The 27,069-nt window shown below is 41.8% G+C and overlaps 2 protein-coding genes across 8 annotated transcripts in view; one reads left to right on the top strand and one right to left on the bottom strand.

Annotated features, from left to right (window-relative positions):
* The window catches only part of RRP1B (ribosomal RNA processing 1B), a 158,547-nt gene that overhangs the window by 12,911 nt on the left and 118,567 nt on the right, over positions 1 to 27,069 (bottom strand). The window contains exons 1-5 of one of the 2 annotated variants that reach the window (XM_065677057.1): positions 7,996 to 8,220; positions 4,567 to 4,649; positions 3,569 to 3,626; positions 2,769 to 2,854; positions 1,207 to 1,268 (exon numbers count right to left, since the gene is read on the bottom strand). In XM_065677057.1, coding sequence (XP_065533129.1) covers positions 1,207 to 1,268; positions 2,769 to 2,854; positions 3,569 to 3,626; positions 4,567 to 4,649; positions 7,996 to 8,128 — 422 coding nt within the window. In that variant the 5' untranslated portion in view covers positions 8,129 to 8,220. Of the gene's footprint in view, positions 1 to 1,206; positions 1,269 to 2,768; positions 2,855 to 3,568; positions 3,627 to 4,566; positions 4,650 to 7,995; positions 8,221 to 27,069 lie in introns of those variants that run through there. The other variant, XM_065677058.1, reaches the window with a different exon arrangement.
* Positions 9,087 to 27,069, top strand: part of HSF2BP (heat shock transcription factor 2 binding protein) — a 31,076-nt gene continuing 13,093 nt past the window's right edge. For 2 of the 6 annotated variants that reach the window (XM_065675709.1, XM_065675710.1), the window contains exons 1-7: positions 9,087 to 9,192; positions 11,825 to 11,975; positions 13,451 to 13,554; positions 17,902 to 18,051; positions 22,186 to 22,324; positions 23,718 to 23,835; positions 24,443 to 24,540. In XM_065675709.1, the coding sequence (XP_065531781.1) occupies positions 9,157 to 9,192; positions 11,825 to 11,975; positions 13,451 to 13,554; positions 17,902 to 18,051; positions 22,186 to 22,324; positions 23,718 to 23,835; positions 24,443 to 24,491 (747 nt within the window). In that variant the 5' untranslated portion in view covers positions 9,087 to 9,156 and the 3' untranslated portion in view covers positions 24,492 to 24,540. Of the gene's footprint in view, positions 9,193 to 11,824; positions 11,976 to 13,450; positions 13,555 to 17,901; positions 18,065 to 22,185; positions 22,325 to 23,717; positions 23,836 to 24,442; positions 24,541 to 27,069 lie in introns of all 6 variants that reach the window. The other 4 variants (XM_065675708.1, XM_065675706.1, XM_065675705.1 and 1 more) reach the window with 4 other exon arrangements.

Raw genomic sequence — 27,069 nt, 5'->3', positions numbered from 1 at the left:
GTTCATCCATTCCTAATGGGCTACACCTTGTAACCTTCCATTTTAGAAGAGGATATTCATTTTGATGCTCACCCAAGGATTAAATTTAACACTGATCCTTCTCAAACTCATTTTAACTGTGCAGACTTTGCCTTCTCTAATGCATGTTACCCACTGTCTCTTACAGCAAAACAATTACACTTGCTGAAGAACAGATCAAGGGCTAAGCTAGGCATAAAATAATTATCTCCATAGCTCAAGCCAGAAGAGACTGAGCTGCCTACAAGTACAGCTGTGGCTCTGTTCAGTTACTGACTTCCGGAGTACTAACAAATACTGATGGAGTCCACGGATCAGAGGTGTGCTGTCATTGCTGCATTTAAGCAGCAGTTGGGACTTCTTTCTTTTTTTTTTTTTTCCTGAGGCCTATCCTTGTTATCTTTCAGCAAAGTGAAGCTTTGTATGTTCCATGCTTCTCCCCACCGTTCCGTGGGACCTCCTGAAATTTTGCCCAGAAGACACGCTTCCAGTTCCAAAGAGAATTTAAAGCATTCCAAAACCATAAAGATTATTTCAGTTTTACTTTAAAACTCCTTTCTTCAAAAGCATTTTAAAAGAAAAGAGAAATGGAAGACATGCTAGGCAGCTTCTAGGCTCACCTAGGAGGGAAAGGCAGCTCCTGACCTGCCTCACTCTGCAAAGAAAGGAATCGTGATCTTCTCTTTCCGCATTGTGGTCTCTGCTGGTGAAGGGCCTCCAGGCCATCTTTCCAGTGAAGCCGGAAAAAGGCAGGCCAAAGCCCCAGGTGATACTCCACTGATAGCTATCCTCACTAAATCAGTCAGACCTAACAACCTCCATGAAACATCTGGAGCCCACAGATTTCGTGACTGCTTGGAATACCAGACGACAAGCTCCTGTGTTTAGATCTTGCATAAGCATACATGAATTACTTTCTCTGATCTCTTTCTGTGAAACATGCACTAAATGGCTTAGGTGAATGTCAGTTATCGATTGCAGTGTGTACTTAACTTAATGAAGAATAACACCTAATTTTGTTTCTAAACTAGCTATCATAAGTGATATGGAGAACAAATAAGCCTTTAGTCTAAGACTTCACAACAATGCCATGTATGGAGAAAAAGGATCTATTAAATGAAAATATATTTGATAAAGGCAAATTGGGCAACTTCTTTATGACGCAACTAGATTCAGACATCTGCTTACCTTTCATCCCATTCGTTTCTTTTCAGCACTTCAAAGGACTGTCTCAAAATCTTACGCATTAGCTGCAAAGTACAAAATATGTTATATGTTCATGGAAGTTAAGGAGTTACTGACTATAACATGAATAGACTACTAAGTAAAACTCTTTGTAGCACGAGGTGGAAAACTTCCGGATATGAACATTTTGAGAGACTTGTCTATCATGTCAAGCAACAGAAAGATGCTGTGAAGCTCAGAAGACATTAAACTATTTTCATACCCTAAGTCCAGAAAAATTCATGACGTACTATACAGCTTTCTCCTGCACCATCACCCTGATTTCTTCATTAAGTGCTGCCAAATCTAAAAAAAACCCCACAGCTTAAACTGGAGACAACAATATGGGACAGGTGATAAGAATAGTTTTATTTACTTGAAACTTGTACTAAGAGACAGACATATGTAGAATAGCTACACTGAACTGGCTCAGAACACTTCACTTACTGAAAGACCTGATTTCCAAACACGGTAGGAGATGTGATTACCCACTCAATGCCATGCTCTTTGGCCCAAGTGCCTATAAGGTTGTTCTGGAAATGAGTCCCATTGTCTGAGTCAATTCTCTCTGGGGTGCCGTGTCTCCACAAAATCTGTTTCTCAAGGCCAAGGACAGTGTTCCGGGCAGTGGCGTGGAGCACAGAGTATGTTTCCAGCCATCTGGTGGTTGCTTCCAGCATGGTGAGCACATGGCGCTTGCCTTGGCGGGTTGGTGGGAGTGTTATATAATCAACCTGCCAGGCCTCTCCATATTTGTACTTCAGCCATCGTCCTCCATACCAAAGAGGCTTTAACCGTTTGGCTTGCTTAACTGCAGTGCATGTTTCACAGTCGTAAATAACCTGGACAATAGTGTCCACTGTTAAGTCCACCCCTCGATCACGAGCCCATCTGTATGTTGCATTTCTGCCCTGATGGCCTGAAGTGTCATGGGCCCACCGGGCCAAAAATAATTCATTGAGAAACAAAAACCAGCAGTGAATGTGCCTGCAGTTAACTTCTTTCAAAGAAATTAATGTGATTTTTTAGTTTACAAATTAGGTTTTTAGGATTCTTCTCTCACTGATTTTACTGGGTTTTTTTTTAATACAGTGTTTCCTATAGACAGAATTCTGATAGCTGAATGTACAACAGTGGATACTTTGGTGGTAGAAAGTTTGGGTTCTAGTGGTAACTAATTTATAAACAGTAATAAAAAAGTCTGATCTAAATAACTGATGTGGCTGCAGCATCCTCTGAGACAGTATTTATATTCTGTATAGAAATAAATGAGAAACATCACTGTATTATAAAGAAAGGCAAACAAGTTATTCTATGAAAGCACTTGCAGCATGACATATACCATTATCAGCTTCAGATTTGCAGTGGTGAGTGAAAGCCTTAAAACAAGTGTCTCTTGCAATGCATAAAGAAGATGATCACTTTTCTTCTCTTGCAATATACATAAATGCATGTGCATAAAGCAGCCTTTCAGCACACCATGGCTACACCTTTTCTTGCAGAAAACAGCTACAAGAGAGAATTACCATATAGTACTTATCAAGACGCAGACTGTCTATCCCATTCCATTCACGGTTCATAGTTTGCCAAAATGTCTGAATGAACAGGCGCCCTGTGAGAGAGTAAGAAAAAATCGCTGCATGTCTGGCACAATGGTTTATTTTGCTAACCTAAAAGAATCTCAAGAAATTACTTCACAATGTGAGAAAGGGATGCATTTCCCAAGGGATTTGCCTAGTGACAAGGATATTGCTTTGGAAAGACATGCTTGAGACAGGTACAAGGACATGTCAATTAAACTTCAGCACATACGGAAAGGCACACAGCTACTTTTAAAGTTATGTAATCACAGGACTAGCTTTGTATCTATTTTGTGTTATATATGCACAAGTAAAAATATACATTCTGCACTTGTTTCTACCCATGCAAGTTTTGGCATTGACTGAACGCTCTATTTCAAGTGCATTTTGAGCACTAGGTGCATAATAGCTCACAAAACAAGGTTGGGTTTGAGTAGGCAATACACACAAGTAAGTCTATGTAGAATGGGAAACTAAGGGGACAAGTTTGCTTTGCTACGCACCCTGCAAAGTCTCATCTTTATCACCCTGGAGATATAACTCTTCTCCTGCAACAACCACAAACAAATTGCATCTCATGCTTCTCTTAATGCAATCACACACACCAGCTGGACAAAAAGCAAAGAAAAAAAACCCAAAGCAGCACCTCTATCTGTCTGTCTCTACTCTGGTACTGTGATAACAGCCTCAAAATCATCCAAGATGAAAGTTCTGTAAAAAGCATTAGACAATGAAATAGTACTTACGAGTCTCTGTATTCTCAATTGCGTGGATAAGCTGTGAGATATTGTTTGCAAGTTCCTCCTAAAGTAAATAAATACATTTAGTATAGCACATTTCAGAGCTTGGTCTCACTAAACATGCAACCAGAAACCAGCAAGAGGTATAAATATCATGAAACATCCTTCAAAATGAAAAATACTCTCCTAACAGCTACTTTAGTACTGCAGTTATCCTCCCACAGGGATTAGGTCAGTTGTAAGTGAAGATTCAGGGGTACCAAACACTGTTTATTTCGCCAGATCTCTGCATAAATCATCTTTTTGACAGCAGACAAAATTAAATTAGGAGAAAAACCCCACGTGCTTAAATTAGCAAATAATGTAAAACTTCAGGGGTACTCTTTTCATATAGCGTAATTCTAGGTACAGGTCTTTGTGCTGTGTGTGAGAAAAACCATGTTCATGCAAACAGACAAGTGATTTGAAAACTGGTGAAGTGAGGTTACTGAGATTTGGGACTCCAAAACTGGTATTTTTTTAAAGTAGGGAGAAAAACTACTGGTAGTTGACTAAAGTCAGTCTTGGAGACAAAGCTGGAGTAGTGGAGAGGAAGTGCTACCAAACTAACAAAGAAAAGGAAGTATGACACTTTCAAACTAGGCTAACCAAAGGCTGCACATACACTGTAGTTGCAAATAAGGGCAACCTGCCATCATTGCTTTATTTCCACCAGATCAATGCACTTGACAATGGTACATATTTCAGTTCTGGTTTTGGAAGGTAAACAGCTACACCTGCCATTCAGAGAGTGACTCCAAACATGATGCCATTCATTCTGTCCACGGGGTGAGGATCACGCAGATGCAATCACCTCTCCTGCACATGCCAATTAAGGGCAGCAGGGTAAGAAAAAAATATGAGTGAAACTCACTAAGGTAATTTTCACTATTCTCAATTAGTATTTGCCTAATGTGTATTTTAGAAAAGACCCACTCAAGCAAATATAAAACCAGTTACTATACCTGTAGCAGAGGTTTATCCTGCATCCACATACAATAAAACAGGCCTTTCCATATTTTTAGCAGTTCTTCCTGACTGAAGCCACCTACAGTGAAGAAGTCAGAATGAAATTTGCTAAGGCACATGAAAAACAACAAGGTGCTTGGTGACAGCCAGCATGGCTTCACTAAGGGGAAATCCTGCCTGACCAATTTGGTGGCCTTCTATGATGGGGCTACAGAACTGATGGACAAGGGTAAAGCAGTTGATGTCATCTACCTGGACTTGTGCAAAGCGTTTGACACTGTCCCACACCACATCCTTGTGTCTAAATTGGAGAGATATCAATTTGATGGATGGACCACTCGGTGAATAAAGAACTGGCTGGATGGCCGCACACAAAGAGTTGTGGTCAATGGCTCCATGTCCAGCTGGAGACCAGTAACAAGTGGTGTCCCTCAGGGATCGGTGTTGGGACTGGTCTTGTTCAACATCTTCATTGCTGACATGGACAGTGGGATTGAGTGCGCCCTCAGCAAGTTTGCCGATGACACACCAAGCTGTGTGGTCCGGTTGATACGCTGGAGGGAAGGGATGCCATCCAGAGGGACCCTGACACGCTTGTGAGGTGGGCTGATGCCAACCTTATGAAGTTCAACCACGACAAGTGCAAGGTCCTACACCTGGGTCGGAGCAATCCCAGGCACAGCTACAGGTTGGGCAGAGAAGAGATTCAGAGCAGCCCTGCGGAGAAGGGCTTGGGGGTGTTGGTCAATGAGAAAATGAACATGAGCCAGCAGTGTGCGCTGGCAGCCCAGAAAGCCAACTGTATCCTGGGCCGCATCAAAAGGAGTGTGACCAGCAGGTCGAAGGAGGTGATCCTGCCCCTCTACTCTGCTCTTGTGAGACCTCACCTGGAGTATTGTGTGCAGTTCTGGTGTCCTCAACATAAAAAGGACATGGAACTGTTGGAACAAGTGCAGAGGAGGGCCACGAGGATGATCAGGGGACTGGAGCACCTCCTGAATGGAGACAGGCTGAGAAAGTTGGGGCTGTTCAGCCTGGAGAAGAGAAGGCTGCGTGGGGACCTAATAGCAGCCTTCCAGTATCTGAAGGGGGCCTATAGGGATGCTGGGGAGGGACTCTTTGTCAGGGACTGTAGTGACAGGACAAGGGGTAACGGGTTAAAACTTAAACAGGGGAAGTTTAGATTGGATATAAGGAGGAAATTCTTTCCTGTTAGGGTGGTGAGGCACTGGAATGGGTTGCCCAGGGAGGTTGTGAGTGCTCCATCCCTGGCAGTGCTCAAGGCCAGGTTGGATGTAGCCTTGTGTGGGATGGTTTAGTGTGAGGTGTCCCTGTCCATGGCAGGGGGGTTGGAACTAGATGATCTTGAGGTCCTTTCCAACCCTAACTATTCTATGATTCTATGATTCTATGAAAATGAAAAAAAAAAACCCAAAACCAAACCCACATTTCCATCAAAGTATTTTCATGCAGCTCTTTCTCCAAGTCCAGAGAAGGTGACCTTTGTTGTAATATTATTAGCTTGAATAGTACGCAACAGTAAGTAAATCTAAGAGCTCTGGAAATTAGTCACCCTTTTTTCATACTCATTTGCACTTCACGGTGGGCTGACTGCAACATGCAAAAGGTTCACATCCCAACTGACAAATTCCCTGTGGTTATTTTCTATTATCTCAAGGCATCAGCTTAACCTGCAACCCTTTCCTTCAGTCAGAGCACTCCTGTCCATCTGGTAGGCTACTTCCACAAACCTAAAGGAATCTGCACTTTGCAATGAGAGAAGCACTGAGCACTACTGAACACACAGAAGCCATGTCCAGCTTAGGAAGTCTCCAGAGCTAAAAATAGCTGGAGGCTCAGAAAATTCTGGGAAGAATACAGCATGCACTCACTTGCTCTTATTAGTCCCCAGGTAACCCCTAGATCTATAGTGACTGTCAGAAATGGGATAATGGGGTATTTGGCTCTCTGGCTTGACCCTGTTCTTATGTGCTCTTCCTTCTGTCAAATGTGGCTAATGGATCCAATAGTATTTGGAAAGGGAAGAGGGTAAAGGGAAGAAACAACATCTATTTCCCAGCATCTTTTCAAGGAATTAACTCAGGTTTGATCAGCATTCCAGTTTCAGTTTAGCTCTTGGGGCACCAAGTTTAAACTGGCTTTTTCAAACCCAAAGGAACGTGTATGCATAAACCTCCATACATTTCTCAAATGTTGCGGGAATGTTTACTAGGGTCAGTCACAGTACCCTGCAAATGCTCATGACCAGTTTCTCCTCCCATGTTGTATCCAGCTTGCAACACAGCATGCTCAAAAAAGCAGTCCAGAAACATCACAGAATCAGTTGGACATCTGTGTACTGTGCTCCTTATGACTCCAACAGGAAGGTTTACTGAACTGGATCCATGCATTCACACATTGCTATGATTCATAAGTCTCCTACAACCAGTGTCCATAACGAGAGGGTGCACAGGAGGCACCTTCTGGTGCAGGCAGCTTCAGAGAGGCCTAGCTAGACATTAGTTGTCTCCAGGTACACCACTGAAGTACACATGCACTGGACTCTTGGTTCTAAGGTGACAATACATGGCTTGAAGTAGGATAATAAACCTTGTTAGAGAAAACCTTTTCAAACCATGAATGTGGAAGTACCGGGTTACCCAGATAATCTGAATAGGTAACAGCAAATTGACTGCAATTGTACAAATGCTGAAACACTCCTGGGCTTTTCTCAATTCCCCTCAATGCTCCTGAATATCAGTCACAGAAACAGGCTGCCACCACCTCATCAAGCAGCACTGCAGAAAATAAAACTCTATGCTCCATGTACTGGGCTGGGTTCAGTCTGTATCAGTTCAGTGCATTTAGGTTCTGTTCCTGGGAAGGAAAGAGTGCATGAGCTACACTGCATCCATCCCGACAACGTTAATGCTGCCGGCAAAACCCACCCCATCCCGAGTTCTCCATCCCCTGAACCGGTGTTGGGCCCTGGCCTGCCCGCGGCCACCAAGGGGAAACTTTATGGGCGTGTATCTCCAAAGCCCTTGGCTGCCCTAAGGGCTGCTGGCAGGGTGCGGCGCTTGCGGGGTCACCGAGACAAACACTTCCTATAATGAAAGATGCGTAAAAAATTACCAACCAAATCCCCCCAACCGAAACCAAACCCTAAACCCCCTCTGAAGACCCCACAGGTGGCGGCCCGTCAATGAGGGCTCAGGCCGGGATAGAGGCGGCAGGAACCGGCTCTCCGCTCCACGTGCTTCCCCACCCCCCGCCATCCTGCGGGGCCGCCGCTCCACGCGTGCCGCGCCGCTGACGGCACCGGCACAGCCCCGCCCGGGCCCTGCCACCGCGGTCCCCATCCGCCACACCGACCCCAGGCCGGGCCATGCCGGACCGCGCCGCCCGACCCCGCCGGGCCCTACCGTCTGCGCGCTGGGTCCGGACGCTGATATAGCCCCGCAGCTTCTTCAGGGCGCGGTCCCGGATGCGCTTCTCGTTTGCTGCCAGCCGCTGAGCGAACTGGATCTCGGGCGGCTGCACGGCGGCGGGAGCCATGGCCAGTCCCCGGCCCCGTCCCGTACCAGTCCGGCCGTCCCGTCCGCGCCGCACAGAACCGCCCAGGGCGCCGTCTGATGGCGTCACCCATAGCCCCGTCGCCCGTTTATGTCGTCATCACGGGGTGGGGGGCGGCACCGCGGAGGTCGGGGGTGGGTTCATCGCGTGGCTGAGGCGCGACAGGCGCACAGGGGCCAATCAGCACCGCTGGGGTTGTACGGGACCTCCGGAGATCATCCGGTCCGACCCCTGCCAGGGCAGGGGCACCCAGGGCAGGTGACACAGGGACGTGTCCAGGCGGGCCCTGCATGTCTCCGGAGAGGGAGACTCCAGCACCTGACCCAGTGCTCTGCCACCCTCAACACAGAGAAGTTCTTCCTCGTGCTGAGGTGAAACTTCTTGTGTTTCAGTTTATGGCCATTGCTCCTTGTCCTGTCACTGGGCACCACTGAAACGAGTCTGGCACCATCCTCTTGGCACCCACCTTTGAGCTATTTATATGCACTAACGAGATCCCCTCTGAGTCTGTTCTTCTCTAAACAGGCCCAGCTCCCACAGTCTCTCCTCACAAGAGAGATGCTCCAGACCCCTGATCATCCTTGTGGCCTCCCTCCACTGGACCCTCTCCAGTAGCTGCAGCAGTAGTACTGAGGAGCCCAGCATTGGACACAGTTCTCCAGATGTGGCCTCACCAGGGTCGAGCGAAGGGAGAGGATCACCTCCCTCGACCTGCTGGCAACACCCCTACCAATGCACCCAAGGATCCTGTTGTCCCTCCCGGCTGCAGGGGCACACTGCCGGCTCACAGTCAGCTTGTCACCCACCAGTACTGCGAGCTGCTTTCCACCACCCCAGCGACCCCGGTGCCCGGGCTATGAGGGACCCTAGCCCCAGGCGCCGCCCCCCTCACACCGGGGAGGGAGGGCGGGGCTAAGGCGAGGCGCGGGGTGGGCGGGGCGGCGTAACGTCAGCGCCGCGCTCTTCGCGCCTTCTCCCTTCGCACGAGGCTGGCGGCAGCCATTGGCGCGATGCGGCGCCACGCAAGCTTCGGTGGTGACGCGCAGGTAGAGCGCGCGGCCCGCGCACGGGCCCCTCCCTGGCGCCGCCCCGGCGTCGCGTCCAGTCCAGTCCGGTCCGGTCCGGTCCGGGGGAGGCCCTGCCGCGGAGGTCGGCCCGGCCTGGTGGGCCCTGCGGGACGGTGGCGGGACCCGAGCGGTGGGGCTCTGAAGGGGAAGGTGCACTGGCCGGCAGAGCCAGCGCTGTGGAGCTGGTGGTGCGAGGCAGGCGGTAGCTCGGTCTCTGGGAATCGCTGTCGGGAGCCGTGGTGGGTGCTTGGGTGGGCTCCTGCCTGCGACGTTGGCTTGTAATACCTTCCCCTCGTTCCGGTAACGGGGGGAGTGTGATGGAGCTGTGTAGAAGAGGGACAGGGATACCCTGGGCTGGTTGTGATTCTCTGCTGGGTGTTGAATGGAGTTGGGGTTCAGCCTGGAGAAGAGACAGCGCTGGAGAGGGGCTTTTTACAAGGGCATGTAGTGACAGGACAGGAGGTAAGAAATTCAAGTTGAAAGAAAGGAAATTTAGATTAAATATAATGAAGAAATTAATTACTGTGAAGGTGGTGGGACCCTGGCACAGGTTGTCTCAGGAAGTTGTGGATGCCCCGTCACTGGCAGTGTTCAAGGCCAGGCTGGACATGGCTTTGAGGAACCTGGTGTAGCAGAAGGTGTCCCCCATGGCAGGGGTGTTGAAACTAGACGAGCTTTAAGGTCCCTTCCAACCTAAACCATTCTGCTTTCGTTGCCAGTAGGGATCTCTGCCCTGTTCAGCCCCCTGCCAGGCAGGGCAGGGGGATGCAGATGGTGCAGGTTGTGAACTAAGGTACATAACCTGACCATTGTGCAAGAAGTCTGTGACGCCTGAAGTCAGATTTCCTACATGTAGGAGATCCTACAATGTGCTGTTACTATAAGGGGCTAGACAGAAAACTACTGTTCTCCATGGTCTATATTTGCTTTTCACATACTATTACAGTGGGGAGGAATGTTGAGTATCTGCTTAAGCAGGGAAAATGAAACTTGGCCACTGGAACTGCAGTATTGCAAAGATCTGCATTTATAGTGGAAGCATAAATGAGAGTTTTCTCCTTACTGTATATTTTATGTCTCAATCCCAGTATTTCAGCAATGTGTTTTATTTGAATTTAGCTTCTGTTAGTGAACAGAACTTTTTTTTATGCCCGTACCAAATTGTGCTCCATGAGTTTGAGCAATACTGAACTGTGTCTGCCCTTCCAGTTTGCTGACATGCACATAGTATTCATCTGTAGGAGTCCTCTGGCTATGTGCTTATTACATACTTCCATGAGACCTACATCAGTTTTATTTTTCTTGAATCATGTAATGTGGTGGTACTTGGCTGTACTAACTTTGCCATAAGCACTTTGTAAATGCAGATAAGTGCAAACCAAGTTAAAAGCAAGATCTTTTGTCCATACCTTTATTGCAGCTCTGATGACTCTGAACCAGGAAAACTGAAACTGGGTTTGAAAGACAGGGAGAAACAGAGTAGAAAGCGAAACTCAGAAGGAAATGTTTAACCTGAGGAAGTAAGGAAGAAGAGAGAATCACAGGACATGGTTGGAAAGGACAGAAATACAAGGGTAGCTTGTCTACCAGTGATAATGACCTCTATTTGTCTTGTGCAGCTGGATGTGAGAAGGCTGTGGGGATGGCATGTTTTCTACCTCTAGGAGATAGTTTTTTGTGTTCTGTAGTACCCTTTTCATTTGGAATAAGGTGGGAAACATAAAGGGTCTAATTTTATTTGCACCTCAGTGCAGAACAAACCAGTACTAAGATATATTGCATATCAGATGATTAATGTGGTTTTAGGCAAAGGATCTTAAACGTTTTTTATGTCTGTGTGTATGTGATAGCCTTATTAAGATACAGCAGTGTGCATGTGCATATACATCCAAAATTGGAGTTTAGAAGGGTTTTGGTACAGAAATTTCTTTATAATTTTAAAATTAATGTGCATTCTCTTAGACTATGGAATTAAAAGTTATTTTATAGCAATAGCTTGGTAGAAGAGGAAACTAGTAAAATATTTTTTGTTTTAACTCAGATTAAATTACTTTTACATGGAATTGCTTGCAAATAGTTGCAGATATTTTTTGTTCTTCACAAAAGATGACTCTATTGAAAAAATACAATTTCCTCTCAAAGAACTGTTGTAATTTAGTAAGGTGATTGGAGATCTTGCAAATATTTGAGTTAATTAAAAAACTGAGTTATTGTATCCTTTACAACAGTCTCGAAACAATAGCTTGGCATATGCATTAGCTGCTGACATTTTAAAATGTGAATGCTAATTTTTACAGCATTCTGAGGTACATTGTATGCATTTTAGCTGAAGAAACAAATACAGAGAGGTGTTATGATGTGCTTTAGGCCAGAGTGTGAAAAAAATTAGCTTACAAAGAGTCCATCTTCTGGGTTTAGTTATTATTGGATAGTTGTCTCCTCTTAAAAGGTTACGAATTTCTGGAATGATGTAATAGCAGTGTTTTTGCACAAGAGAAGAGATTCAAGGAGAAAAACACCACAAGGCTGTAGCGGTGTCTTTGATTGGTGGTTGTGGTGGGGTTTGTGTGTGTGGTATTTTTTTTGTTGCTGGGTTTTGTTTTTATTTCAGAAGGCTGAGACCAAAGATGAATTTGTTAAAATTAGAAGGAGGGATTTGGAAAGGCTGACAACTGAGGTTATGCAATTGCGGGATTTCTTACCCAAAATAATAAACGGGGATATCCTGGGGACATTCCAGAAACTGGATGCTATTGAATCAAGTAAGTAGTACAATATTACAAGCTCTTATAGTTTCTACTAAAACTGTTTACAAGAAACTGTCGTGCCTCACAAATAGTTGTAGAGTTTGAGGAAGTATTCCAGATTAAAGTGTTAGGTGCAATGGCTAAGTATTTGTAATGAGGAAAACTACAAACCGCATTAGAAATGTCAAATTAATCTTTTAAGCTGTGGATAAAAGCATTATTACTTAGTTCAGGCACTAAGAGGAGCTGTATGAAGAAAAAAGTGATTCCTCTTTGAGAAAACGTGAAAGCATTCTGTTTTCAAAATATCTTTGAAATCTAATGTTTTTTAGATGCACATTAGCAAAACAATGTGGTAAACAGTTGTGGATAAAAAAAGTTAAGTTTAAAGGAAGAAATAATATTGTATTTAGCCTGTTCAGTGTGGTTGTTGGTTTGGGGTTTTTTTGTTTGGTTGGGTTTTTTTTACATGTATGCTTCTATTGCTATAAATATTAATAATAAAAGAAGTTGGAGATGCTCTGTTACAAAGGTCTTTTTAGTGCTGTCACCAGAGCCCAGTATTCCAGTGTTATGATTCTTTGTGCATTATTTTTTCAACAACTTCTCTGCTTCCAATATGCCATCAAGACCAAATCTGAGTCAAGCTCCTTAGCCTGTAGCCTACATGCAGCAGTACAATTGACTTGTTCTAGCAACTGGTTTTGTCTGAAAAGACATGGGACAAGCACTGAGACACAACTGAGGATTATAAAGAGTGTATCTCTTCTAGAATGTGGTTAGTTGAAAATTAATTTGCAACTGCTAGCTAAGAAAAGAGCAAGACAGAGCCTCAAGGCCTTTCTGTGATACCAAGTAATTAAGGCAGAGGTTCCAGCTGCCTCAGTTGACTGCTCTTTGGGAAGATTCTTCCATGCCATCATATCCTAACAGAAATGAAGACTCTACTGCTTTTCCTGCTGCCAGTCAAGATGTCATTTGCCTCAAAAGAAGTAGTGTAGGATCTGGAAGTGTTCCCTTTATGCTGGGATGCAAGGCATCAGGGGTTGTTTCCAGTTGTATTAAATGTTAAAGATTCTCAGCTAGTTAGGTCCTTGCTGAGTGAGGAAACTCGTTGAATTTCAACGATGTCCAGCATGAAAACCTACCCAAAAAAAGTAGAAAATTGAATTAATTTTTAAAAATCCCAGAGGAGCTGAAGCTCAGTTCCGGAATGGTTTCTTATCGGCACACAGTGTTTAACAGCTAGATGTGATTCTCTCAGTCTTTCCTTGCTTTAAATCAGAAACATCACGTTCGTTTAGTTCCTTGTCTGAACGGCTGAAATGTTGCAAATTGCGATATACCAATTTAGCCACGAGGAGGTGATCTAACACAAGCAAATAGTTAAAGCACTTCGTTAAAGTTGCATTTTGTGGATTCTTTTTTCCTTACTGCAAGCCCATTGGTCATAATTTACTACTTCGTGTATCTAATTTATCCTATCACAGACATGGAGAAAAAGGAGGAGGAAATACAGGAGCTGAAAATGGATTGTGAACACTTCAGAGCCCGTCTGGAAACAGCCCAGGCAGATTGCATGAAAGAAAAGAAGGTAGATTTGTTATCAGAGTTTTGGTATCTGTATGCTTGAGTTTTAATAGCAAAAGGACTAATGATCACTTTTTCATGTTCATGTAACAAAATACACCCTCAGCCTGAAAAACAATCTTGACCTTCTATTCAAATAGTCAGGTGGTGAGTAAATTACTTATCAGTTCGTAACTGATGTTTTTTTCCCCTTGATATTTCTAGAGCAGAGGGGTCAATGTTATAACTAGACAAAAAATGGTATGATGAGTACCAAAAAGTAGTCAATGTGTACAAATAGAGGTATGCACTGGCAGTCTGTTTCCCACTTAGGTACATAACTCTTGCATAACTGCAGAGATCAGCTGTAACTTCTGTACTGTGTGAGGTGCAGTTGTATGGGGTTGCATTATGCCATTCTTGGCAGGGTTCATTTTGGTGTATGTAAAGTTAAAAATCATCCACTAGTGGTTTGCTTATGTTAGCATGTTGGAGTAAAACATTGGGTGTTCAGGGAGATCATGGTGTAGCTGGCATCAGAAGTGCCTTTGCAGAATCACACGTTTTGAATTAAATGTAACTTTAACATATTTTCAAAGCAGATAGTAGAAGATTATGTAAGCAATGCAATATACAGAATGAAAACAGTCTCTCTTTTGGCTTGCTATAAGCAGTGTAGCTTTGTTTAGTTTTAATAGTCTTTCCCAATGCACCTGTTGATCCAACTGTCATGTATAGCTGTGAGTTTAAGAACAATTACAGGTCTTCTTTTCCTCTGTCAATATTGTATTTAGTGATTATGAGAGGGGAGATTCTGGACAATGAAGGAATAGTGGAGACTGACATCTGACTGTGGGTCTTCTGTGAAACCATTGGGGTTCACGTAGGACTACACAGACTGTTGGCTTAATTTCTAAGAGGTGTGAGAACCAATTTTTATTATTTGCTGCAAAAGTTCATTTCCTTGGAGCTGATGGTATCCTCAGTAGTCAGCAGAAGCTCGCTTTGGGCTCTAGAGTTAGCATGTGTCTGCCTTGGGATTGCACAAAGACAGATGAATCTACAGAAACAATTTCATTTTTGAGAGGCAGTCATAGAATCATATAATCATTTATGTTGGAAAAGACCTTTAAGATCATCAAGTTCAACCATTATCCCAGGACTGCCAAGTCCACCACTGAACCATATCACTAAGAGCCTCTTCTATGCAGTTTTTGAAATTAATGAGGAGTTCAAGCATGCGGTTTTAGGGGATATCTGCTTAGGGAAGATATTCAGGACTAAAGTTTGGTATGAATGTAAAGCATGATGGAATAGTTATCCATCTGGATGTCTCTTAGTTCAAAATAAATATCTTCTGGGATAGCTGTTGCAGTTTGGCAGTATGTACATGGTTAGTTTTGCTGTGCACCCAGGTCTTTAGTTGTATAAGCATCCAGTAAGATTTAATGTTGCTGCTTTAGATATTAATGAAGCAGCTCTACTCTTTACTCTTGTTAATATTACAAAATAAATGGCAGGTGGTTTAGGTTTGTTATTTCTTTTGGGTGAAATTTTCATTTAAAGCGTGGATGTTTTACTAAGCGTAGTTATCTTCATGTTCCTCATAAAAGCTCTTCTTTTCCTATATTTGCTCTTGTGCAGTATACACTGGTTGTCTAAATGGCTTCTGTTACGTGTCACAAAGGCGTATTTGTCTGAGTGGATTGTGCTTACGTGTGTTGTGAAAGTCTTTAGCTCTTCAGGATGGTAGAAGATGGTGTATGTATATGTGTGATTTTTGTTCCTCTTAATCACTTTGCATGGTGTTTTTCATTAGGTTGCTGTTCTGCTATAGGCATCTTTGTGTGCAGTTTCTGAATTATTTTCTACATATTTATCTTCTGAAAGAAAAGGGAACGATTCACTCAAACATAAAACAAATGCATTTTCTAGTTGAGAAGTGTCCTTTTCTTAGAGGATCATTAATCAACATTTTGCATTCCAAAATTTCTGTACAGCACTGTCTCACTGGTTAGGGAACTGCTGTGCTTTCTGAACCTGAGCAAAACTTGAAGTGCATATGTTATTCTTGGCTAATGCCTTCTTTGTCTGTGTCAAGCACTGCTGTATTGTGCCTTGACCCATTCCTCAAGATGGTAGTGTTGCATAGCACAGTGGTTGCTTCATGAGCATGAGCTTCATGTTGCTTCATGAGTTCTCAGGAGCTTTGCTTCCAGCTAGGTTGTTTGCTTTTGCAAACTGTTTATTTTCCTGGCTCTTGAATGTACTATTTTGTTTGCCTTGCTTCATATCTTTGTTCTGATGTTGCTTTTGATCTATTAAAAATTCTGGCATTTCTTGTACTGGCTTTGCATTTTTGTTGGGGGACCTAGCTTTGGTGTTAAGAGTTTTATGTCTTCGTGTTCAGTATTGGCATCTAAATGCAAAATGCAAATAAAATGTGATAAAAATATATTTTCCTAAGTCAAGGAAAGAAAGACAGGGACAATATAGAGATTAGACAGGAAGATGCCTTTGGACATTTTGTTGATATACATGGCAGAAAAGCTGATAGGTCTGGCAGTGAGTTATGTAAAAGATAAAAATTTGGCTAACTTGCTTAAAAATGATGAAAGTATTAAGAAATAAGAGACTTTTCCTGGGACTTCTATGCCTAAGGCATCAGCAGCAAGTGTCAGTCTTTTGCATATATTAGACTATAATGTAAAAGAGACTCCAGGGAGTAAATATGCACAGAGATCTGCTTGATAAATTTAATTTGAACTTTACAAATTGTAGCCTGTGTGTTCCATTAGCAGCATGATAAAGCAATGCAAATCAGGCTGTCAGATGTGACACAGAAGGCTAGGTGGGTAACTGATGTACAAGCGAAGTACAAGCAGCTTTGTACTGGTTGATGCCATGTTGTGTAGATTCTCAGATGAGTTTATGTTTCTGTTCTTTCCACACCCTCAACACAAAACATTGAGGTGAACACACAAAATGACAGTATATGTATTTTAAAACCTAGATAGCAATACATGGCTGAAATGTTTGTTCTGTTTACTTGCTTTAAAATTGACATATAAAGGATTCTTTCCTGTTTTCCCATCCTTCATCCTGATTGCTAAACTCATGCGGGAGGCTGGGCTGAGGAGGGTGCTTTTCTGTGGTGAATCTGAAAATCCCACGCCCACAAAATGGACAGAGCAAGATCCTTCTGTTCTTTTGACATTGTGTGATCTGTGATTCTCTCTCTCTCTCTCCCTCTCTCTGTTAATACTTGAGTTAGCATTATTTTTCTTGTCTGGCCTTTATCTTTCCCTGCAGCACTGTCTTGCACTACCCCATTCAGAGTTAACGGAGAGCCCTTACCTGCCCTGAGAGACCAGACCGTGGTATCCCTGCCTTGATTCACACTGAGCAAATCCGTTGCCTTTTCCTTCAGAAGATAAATATGTAGAAAATAATTCAGAAACTGCGCACAAGGATGCCTATAGCAGAACAGCAACCTAATGAAAAACGCCATGCAAAATGATTAACAGAAATGCTGGCTCTAAACTGAGAAGTGCAGGAGCTTTGCTACCCCTGTGGCAATTGGTAGGGAGCCAGTGAGACCTAGGATCGTGCCTAATCTCATGATACTTTTCTGGCCAACTTCCCATGTGATTGGAAGGAAGTACTGCCAAACTGAAATTGTGTCCTGGTCATGTTGGATTGCTCTGTTCTGTCTTCATCCTTTTGGCAAGGACCTTGAGCAGCTCACTTAGGTGATGGATGCATAATGGTGCTGGGCTTTCTTTGTATGAAATGCTCTCCAAACTTCAAACCATAGCTGTGTTTTTCCGGGGCTTCTGTCTTACTGTGCCCCTGCTGATCAGGAATATCCCAATAATAGGAAGTTTGAAGAGACAGTACTATTTATGTTAGATATCCATCAACTCTGCCATGTTGGCTAAAGCAGAAGTCTATTTTGAAAAATGAAACAACTCTCCCTTCCTATAAGTTGTTGTCAGTATCTTTTGTAAGGTATCTGGAAAGGTTGACCTCTGCTGAAATCCCTTCTCTCTCAGACAAGTAGCTGTTTTCTTAGGAGGAGTAGACTCTCCTATCAGACTTCTCTAGGTGCCACTCAGTCTCAGTGGGTCATTTGGTCTGACCTTGTGGACAGGCTTCTGGTTACTGTCAGCCTCCACGATGCAGTTACTACTTAGATATAGCTCAGGAGAGAAGGCATATATCAGCAGCTGCTGTGAGTTTGCCACTCCACACCCTCCCTTCCTTCTATTTCATATATGGCCATGATGATGTTTCTTGTTCTGTCCCTTAGCCTAGAAACTTCTTTTGGCTGATATGAAGTGCAACCAAAATTTCCTTATGCTATTTTCAGGAGAAACTAGACCTCCGCCAGCAGCTGAATGAGGCCAAGCAGCAGCTCCTGCAGCAAGCAGAGTATTGCACAGAAATGGGTGCAGCGGTGTGCACGCTCTTGTGGGGCGTATCTAGCAATGAGGAAGCTGTTAAAACCATTCTAGGAGGAGTAAGTATGGCAGGTGAATACTTACTGGTGGTAATGCTGTTAGGCCTTTAAAATAAGGAGTTTGCTCTATAATACACTTTAATATAAGGATATATTTCAGAAACTAATTGGGCAGCAAAAATATTTTCTGAATTATATATTCTTTGGGAGCCATCCATTCTCATTTAAGAAGTGTTGGAACTATAAAGTGTTATGAAGCAGGCTGGAAATAAATGCAGTAATTCTTATGTTACCAAACAAGGATTATCTGTTTTCCACCACACACAGCTAAACTGTGTCTGCAGCTAGCACAATATAAATATTTTTTTGCGAGCTAACAGAAGAAGAAAATAATTCTTGGGCACATGCAGCAATTTTCATGCTTGTAGGGAGCTTGGAGGAGCAATTGCCGTGGAAAGGAAGCAGATCCATTGGTTTTCAACTTCTTTAAATCTCTGTGCTGCCTTAATACTTGTGTGACTCTTGGAAATTTGGAGAGCCTAGCTGATAGTGAATCTTACTAAAACTTCAGTGTTAAATATCAACAGGTAGCTTATTAAAAAACAAACAAACAACAACCACCACCAAACCACAAAACAACAGTTAATGACAGTAATATTTCAGTTAACACTGTTTCACTGCCAAGTGCAGCTGATGGAATTAGAAGGGATCAGAGGAACAGGCCTGATAAAAATCTGATGTTCGGTGGTGTTGCAGCCAACATGAAAAGGAATTGTATTTAATCCAAGTGAACTGATGCCATATTTTCTTCTGGCTTGTTTTTTTTCAGCAGCATGATGAACAGATGAGTGAATAGGATTTGTTCATTACAGTAAATGGCAAACTGGTGTTTTTGTAAGGTTTTCCAGTTTGGGTGTCATGAAATAAAATTACAACTTTATAATTGGATATCAGAAAGCTGTACAGTGATGCATTTGATGGTAACTTCTGATGAGTCAAGATCCAAGCAGCAGCAGTAACTAAGGAAAAATGGTCTGTAAAAACGCTGTATAAAGCAGTTAAAAAGGGGGGGAAGGAAGGCAGGTGGCTACTACAGAGCCCCCACATAGCAACAAAGCCAGTGTAAAATAGCATTCTGTATTTTCTGAATAGTTTATAACTGTAAGAGTTGACAATATTTACTGACTAGTCCTTATCTGACTGTGAAACAGTATGAAACTGTATGTTTTCTACAAACAAAATGCTAGCAGTGATGAAAATTGCTGTATTTATAAAAGATGAGAGTAAAATTAGTTGATACTTGCTTTCAGCAAGACTTGTAAATTAAACAGAATTAGGTAAAACCAAACTCATGATTTGTATGAGGGTAAAAACCCAACTGTGAAGATGGAATACCTCTGTTTCTGGGTTTGTTTGAAATGCAAAATGCTTCTATTATAGTCATTTCCAGCAGCCATTAGAGTCCATTAAACTGCTAGACTTCTGGTGAGGGTCATAGCAACATTTTTGGCCATAATTTTCTTGTGATGGCGTGCATAATACAGTAAGAAATGTGTCAGGGTTTGCAACAAGACTTCTAGAAAAAAACATAAATGGGTTGTATGGCGTTTCATCAAGCACACATTACAGCTGGCAATGAGTCAGGTTATTAGAAGGTGATGGAGATTGGTCATACAAAGTTTTTTGCTTTGGGTTATTTTTGGAGAAGTTGTACAGCTTGTAGCATCCCCCCCATCTGCTGAGAAGGTGCTGTGAACTACAGAAATGTATAAGAACATCGAAAGTGCTTCAAAAATTGCTCATATTTTAAGCATGTGGGGAAGGTGGCATCAATTAAAAATCATTTCATGCCTTGGGGAACAATGCTGAAGCTTTCTTCAGTCTTTGCACAAGTACAGAATAGGGTTTTCAGACAGTTCTATACTGAAATAATGTTTGGGACCAGTATACTATTGGTGTCCATATAGGTTAGAAAAGTCAAAACTCAAGTAGCAAATTTGAAATGTAACACAAATAGTTGTCAAGGCAGTGGGGGACAGATGCCTACTGTTTCTGCCAGTGTTTAACATTTATAGAGAGAACTTGAAGAAATATCCAGAGAAGCAGCATGGGAGAGTTTTCAAGGATGCCTATCTCCTTGTGCCACAAAAAGAAGTACATTAGTTCCCATGAGATTGTTTCAGGTGTCATTCAAAAAACTTCAGCTAGACACCCATGTGACAGGGTTCTCGCATGGAAACTCGCATGGAAAGGTTTGGTTTCAGAACAACATGAAGGCTTGCTTCAACTTGAGAAATTTTGTATCCTACAAGGTGGTCTGCTACTTCAGTTGTCTGCTGTGGTGGTGAATGGCTTTATATTTTATGGCAGCAATTTTGCACATTAGTTGATGTTTTAATACATCAGTTACTTGGATAGCAAAGGGCTGTTGGCGCTACCTGAATTCAGGCACCTTAATGGCTGCTGTCAGAATTGTCCTTATCTCTGTGGGTGAGACATTCTTCATAAGAGACTACAGAGTATGTAATGTTTGCTATTTATAAACCTGATTGGTCTCTGCTGCAGCTCCTCAGACCTGAGTGCTAGTTAATGGCTATTTGGAAAGAAGGTTGAGCAGAACGGACATCAGCAACACCTCAAAAGACTGGCAAACAGAAGGTTTTGCTTGTTCTTCGTGCAACATGCTTGGTTTCCTTAGTACTCTGTTATGTTCCCACATAAATACATGTTTTCATAATAATAGCTTATGCTAGTCTGCTGTAGTAGACTCTCCATTTTCTGTCATGCCCTCTTGAGCAATAGTCGCTGCTTATGTTAAGATTGTCACCTTTGAGGTGCAGTGTCTGTGTAACTAAAAAGTACATCAGCACATGCAGAAGTGCACTTTTTTTCCATTCTCTTTCCCCATGATCCTTTCATTCCCATTATTCTGGGACCACAGTATCACTTGTGAAGATACTGAGCTTCGGTGACCCTACTTTTGGTGCCCCATTGCTGGTGTCACTGCACAGAAACTACTTTTTTTTTTTTTAGATGGTGAATGTGCAATGGTGGAGGAATAATTAATGTTACCAGTAGCTTTGTGCATCCCGTGAAAGCAGTTGTTTTGACAAAGTATGGAATTTTTCAGTCATTTTGCAAAATGCATAAAGGTTAAGGCATTTCTTAGGCTGTCCTACTGAGTTGCTTCTGGGAATGACTAAGAATTTCAGCTGCTTTGTGAAACAACTGGCAAAATTATTAAAGACAATGGGAAACCTGCCATTACAGGCTCTCTGCTATGCTATTTTTGTTATGAAACCCAGCATCCTCTGTGTTAAATAGTGTTCTAGTGATGTTTTGCAGGTCAGAATTATTAACAAACAGTTCTCTCCATGCTTCTTTGTGGGCTCTGCCTGGATCTCTGACCAGGCTTTTTGACCTTTCCTGAACTTTGTACCAGGTGGTTCCTTCCTCAACTAAGATGCCCCAAAATAGAGCACTATTACAGCTGAGGGGAAAAGAAGCACAACATAATTGTGGGCTGAATTCCTGTTTGTAAACTCTGGTATGATGATCATCTTTCTCACATGACATTGCTGAGTTTAGTTCAACCTGTGACCCAGGAGAGACTTCCATTTCCTTTTCTAAAGCACATCTACCTAGCCTGTTGTTCTCCATCCCGTATAGAGCGATTAATGGGTATTGTTAGGATCCGACGGAATTCTGCCTTCTTCCCCTCCCTCCCCCCCTCCCCCCTTTCTTTTTTTCCTTTCTGGGTTTTTTGGGGAATTCATGTCAGGTCACTATGTGAGGCTGCTCTCCAGCTGGATAGGATTTTGACAAAAGCTGCTGTAGTAGCCCAGGTACATGTGAAACACCTGATGCAGCTATTGCAAAGAGATAGTATCCTGATTTTTGAAATAAGCTTTAGTTCTGATGGTTCATATATGTTATTGTGGGTTTAGGGGGTAAATGCACAATGGTTTAGTTTTATAAATAAATGTAGCTTTGAGTAATTTTCCATTTTCTTCTGAGTTAAAGGTTTCAAGTATTAGGGGATCAAACATGTCGCTTAGTGCATACTGCTATTTTATGTTGGTGTTCTTTTAAGTAACTGGATGTAAGTTTGAAGATTGTCCAGTTCTACTGCAGCATCTTATAATCATAGTTGCTGTAGTGTGTATAATCATTTTTTCTGTTCCGTGCTTGCAGAGTAAAGCAGTAAAGTTTTTCACAATCACTGCACAGACCATGGAAAGCTTTGTGAAGTCGTTAGGTGAAGACATGAAACAGCAGGATTTGGATTCTGATGAAAATCAGTTTGTGTTAGCTTTGGCAGGGATTGTAACAAGTAAGTTAATGTTATCTCTCAGAATAGCATTCCGCATGTACTATATTGCCTTGTATGTGCTGCTGTAAATACAGCTTTTCAGAGTCAGATATTTAGTTCGTGTTGGTATTTTGGGTGACTTCCTTAAAGTTCTAGCAGATTTTCTCATTGACAGTTCTGTGGGGCCTTGTACTGTCTATGACATAGTTAAGGATTAGATGGCTAAGAGCCATTGAGTTTTGAAATTCCCTAACACATCTTTTCAATCTGGAGTAAAACAAGGATTGTTCTGCTAGTCTTGTATGCTCACTTTACTTTGTAAATGTCAAGTAATTTACTTTCTGAGTCCTCAATAGCACTAAAATCTTCAAGATGTATGAATTGCAGATGATGTGAGTAGATAAACCTCATCTTAAGGTATGTGCTCAGCATTCTGAAACGGCTTAAGAATTTTTTTTGCTGTCAGATGGACTACACCTTCACTGTCTTGAGGCTGTAGTGCTAAGAGAAGTAAAAGGTAATAAACTTGACTTCCATACTTAATGCTTCTTTTTAGGGTCAGGAAATAAGTAGAAACCTATAGATCTATCTTAATATGTCTGCCACTGGCTTGAAAGGCTGTGAGAAATGGGGTTGATATGTCATGGCATTTTTGTGAAACTGCAGCTGTCAAAGTGACGCTAATGATATGATGGAAGATAGATGAAGCAATGGGTATTGATACAAATAAGTGATTCTTCCATTAACAGTTTATTTGAATGTGTGATTTTTAGCTGTTGTGATGCCATTAAAGATTATAATGAAACCCAGTATGTGGAGCATTATGTCATTTCACCAGGGCAGAATACAGTTTTCTCCAATTGCTTCATTGAAAAAAAAAACAACCCAAACCTCAAAAAGCAGAAATAAAGTCTGAACAAATACAATGTTTAGATGCTGGGGGCAGGGAAAGGAGAGTGTTGGGTCCTGCCTGAGGAGGAAGCAGGATGGTGGAATGAAATCTTTGGTGAAGCAATAAAAATTATATATATGTAAATGGTATATAAATTAATATCTATGAAATATATATATACACTATGATAAAATTTTGCCCGTGAATTTGATATTACCAAGCTTTGTTTCTTTGTCTCTGTAATTTGGGAAAGTGTTACTACAAGGGTACTGGCCATTCTGAAAAAAATATTTTAATTTATATAAAAAATATTTTAATTATGGAAGTAGAATTATGTGAAGGCATTTGACCAGCATGATTTGTTGCTTCAGTATTTGCTATGAAGATGGATATAGTTTGAATTTTATATCGATACCATAGTTCATTTATCACAGCTGGCAGATCTTTTTAGTGGCCCTGTAATTAGCATAAACCTTTGTTTGAAACATGATTTTTATGGTGATATTTTATGTTCTCTCACAGATGTGGCTGCGCTGGCATGTGGCCGTGAGTTCTTGGTTAGTTCAAGTCGTGAATTACTGGACACAATGATGCACCTCCTGGGAGACATGAAGCCTGGACTCTGTACCAAATTTAAAGTGTATGATGACTTTTTTTTGTCCCTTTCAAATGAAATGCATTGTCTTGCAGTGTAAGGCACAGTGATGACAGTAGTTTTCCCACTTTCCCGTTATTTTCTTTCCTGGGGAGGAAACATAATTTTTGGAAACGTTTCACAGTAGCATTCCTTGCAGCTGTACCAGGCTTGTCTGTAATGTAGCTTCAGCCAGGTTTTTTGTATCTTCAGAAGTCTCTTGAGCACCATCATTTGCAGAGATGAGCAGGGATGTACTGTTCTACCTTAGGGGAGGCTCATGATTTGAGGGTCAGATAAGGAAGGTGTGGGGTCAAGTTATAAAACACAGAGGATGCTGGAAATTTATTCCCTTTCAATATGAAGGTTATAAAAGGCTACATCTGCTTAGTGCAGAAAGTGATTTATATATCTGCTAAGAGCAAAAATTAAATTAATTTATGCTACTTAGTAGCCGGCAGCACCAAGTTTGCAAAAAACAATGCATATAAAGGGACCATGTGATACAGCATTGCAAAGAAAAGGCCACATTGCACAGTTCAGATGCTGGAAGAGTTGTACTTTCCAGCTGATGGAGAGATTAAATAAACTATTGTTTTTGCCTTTTTCTCAGAGCTGTTACAAGCTGGCGATACATGAACCAAGCAGATTATCGTGCCTAAATGAGTTCTTGCTCATCTGTAAGCAGTGGGCACTTGCCCCATACACCAGGTTAGTTTATTCATGAAGATGGCTTAAGCCAGCGTGGTGGTTTTTTGGTTTTGAGGATTTTGGGGTTTTGTTTTGTTGTTTTTTTGATTGGTTGTTTTTGGTTTTTTTTTATATATATGGGACAAACACACACTAAGAATTCATACCCAAGCCAGCTGTCACAGTTCGTCTGACAAACAGCAGCCCTGTCAGCCAAAATGGACTGCGTCCATGCACCAATTTAGGCAGGTTTTGTGATGGGCATGAAATCAGGCTTGGTCTTAACTTCGGATAGAATTTACCTTGTCTAGCCTCAGCTATCAGAAAGCTAGATGTCGCATATCTGCCAACTGTCTGGGCTCCTTCCCACGGTCAATAGAAGGAGATGGTGCTATCAGATGATTGCTTGCTCGACCTGTGTTAGGGAGAATGAGTTGCCCTCTGAAGGTGCTTGCTTTTTTTCACACTGGGTAATGAGGGGGAAGCTGAATAGCCTGTGCTGTAGGTAGTGAGTAGATACTTTGATATCAGCCATTTACTCTTTCCCAGGTGCTGGCCTTGAAGGTCAGTAGTCTGAAGAGGGTAGTTAACTCTTGCAGCAGTGGGGGCTTTTTTGTTTTTTTGTAAAGCCCCAACTGAAGAATTGTATGAGAATTTCAGCTTAAGAAAGAAAAGGTAGTTTGTGCCTTCATGGATACAAAGAAAACAAAAAGAAAACATGAAAAGAGGACCTATACTGTTTCAAAATCTGCACAGGAAAAAAAAAATCAGAGGTATTTATTTTGAGAGAAGTGAAAATGTTCCTAAACACAGACATATTCTGAATTTCAAGCAAATAAGTGTCTGGGTGCAGATTAATTATTTTTTTATCATTGCAGGTTGTATTAATGTACAATCAGTATACTTGTGTTAATGTATTAAGTAAAACATTAATGTACAATCACGTACAATTGGACAAAGCAATTGGATTTGAGGGCCTTCCTTTTGAATTGAATTGAAACCTTGGGCGAGATGGTTTAGTGTGAGATGTCCCTGCCCATGGCAGGGGTGTTGGAACTAGATGATCTTGAGGTCCTTTCCAACCCTAAATATTCTATGATTCTATGATGTTTTGGGTGTGTTTTTAATTATAGTTCAAAATGTGCCTGTTTGGCAGAAGAGTTAACACATAGTGATATCAACTTGGCTGCTGTATGGCAATACTGATAAAATATACATAAAAGAATCCCATGAAGTGGCTAGAGATTCAACAGGGGCCAGCTTCTTAGGCTTACAAATTTAATGAAACTTAAAAAATAAAGGTTGCAAAAAGTATTTGATAAGTGAAAAGCGTTAAGCATTTGTTATAATGGGTTGAAATCGGTGTTTTCACGTGTTCCACAGAGCCAGCTGTTTTCATTTTATTTTTTTTTTTGCTTGCTCTAAACTTGCCATTTAATTAAAAAAATTGCTGTATTACGACATTAGCACAAATGCCAGAAAGCGATTTCTTCATGGTCTTGTCATGGAACAAGAGACCTTAATTTGCTCAGATGTTTCAGTGCAAAATGTTTCCCCTGTGTTTGTCTTCTGTATCTGTGGTCAGGTTCCTTTTTGTTTATGAGTTTCCTATGTGTCTTGTAACTGTTCAGTCCTTAAAACCTGTTACTTATGCTAGTTCTCTTTCCTCTCCTTTCTGGGGCTTTTATACTCTCCCAGCCCAGCAAAGAAGGGTTCTGGGTGTTGGGTTTGGGATTGGTTGGTTTGTTTTTAAATTCTCTTCATACAAGGCTTTTTAGCTGCTTGTTAATCTTATATAACTTTCAGAGCATAGTGTGTCAGAAGAACTCCCTTTTCTCCCAACTGTAAGGAATGTAAGGCAGTACAAAGTGAAAGACAATTAAGAGATAAGGATATGATAGGTAACATAAATTGTAGTGAAATTTCAAAGTTATGTGTAGATGGACTCTGAAGTCATCATAAATGATGTTTACACATGCACTGTTTATATACATACACACATAGACACACTTCTAAAACTATACCTCATGGATAAAAATGCCTGTGCATTGTATTGGAAATGGAGTGTTTTTCTCAAAACATCACCATGCTGTTACATGGAAGGCCATCATCAACTTAAAATTTAATCTGTTAAAGAAAAACATTGGCTTGTTATTTTCAGAGATCTGTTTGTCCTTTGCCCAGTTTTGAGGTTTACCAATCTCTTCTAGCTTTTATTTTCAAAAATATTTTTCTTTACTGTGTGACAAATCCAGGGAAACTGAGTCTAATTCTACACACAGCAGCTGTCAAACAAAGTAAGCTGACAGAGAGGAGTTCTCTTTCCTCTTGTAAATTTAGCAATGCTGTTTTTTACTTGTACCAGTATATAAATAAATTTACAGGGAAAAGCTGTCGTGTATTCCAGCACTGCTGCAGTGTCCATTCTAGTCCATGAGTATGTAATAAATTTATTCAAGCCATCTACGTGAAGTGCTGGGGGTGAACCTCAAGGGTGTCTTTGACATTCTGAAATAGCAGTAATTTGAAAAACTTTAGGTTTTCTTCACA

This window comes from Lathamus discolor, chromosome 4, assembly GCF_037157495.1.
Source record: "Lathamus discolor isolate bLatDis1 chromosome 4, bLatDis1.hap1, whole genome shotgun sequence".
Lineage (NCBI taxonomy): Eukaryota > Metazoa > Chordata > Aves > Psittaciformes > Psittacidae > Lathamus > Lathamus discolor.
Note: the sequence above shows the minus strand (reverse complement) of the source record. Positions and strands in the feature narration are given on the sequence as shown.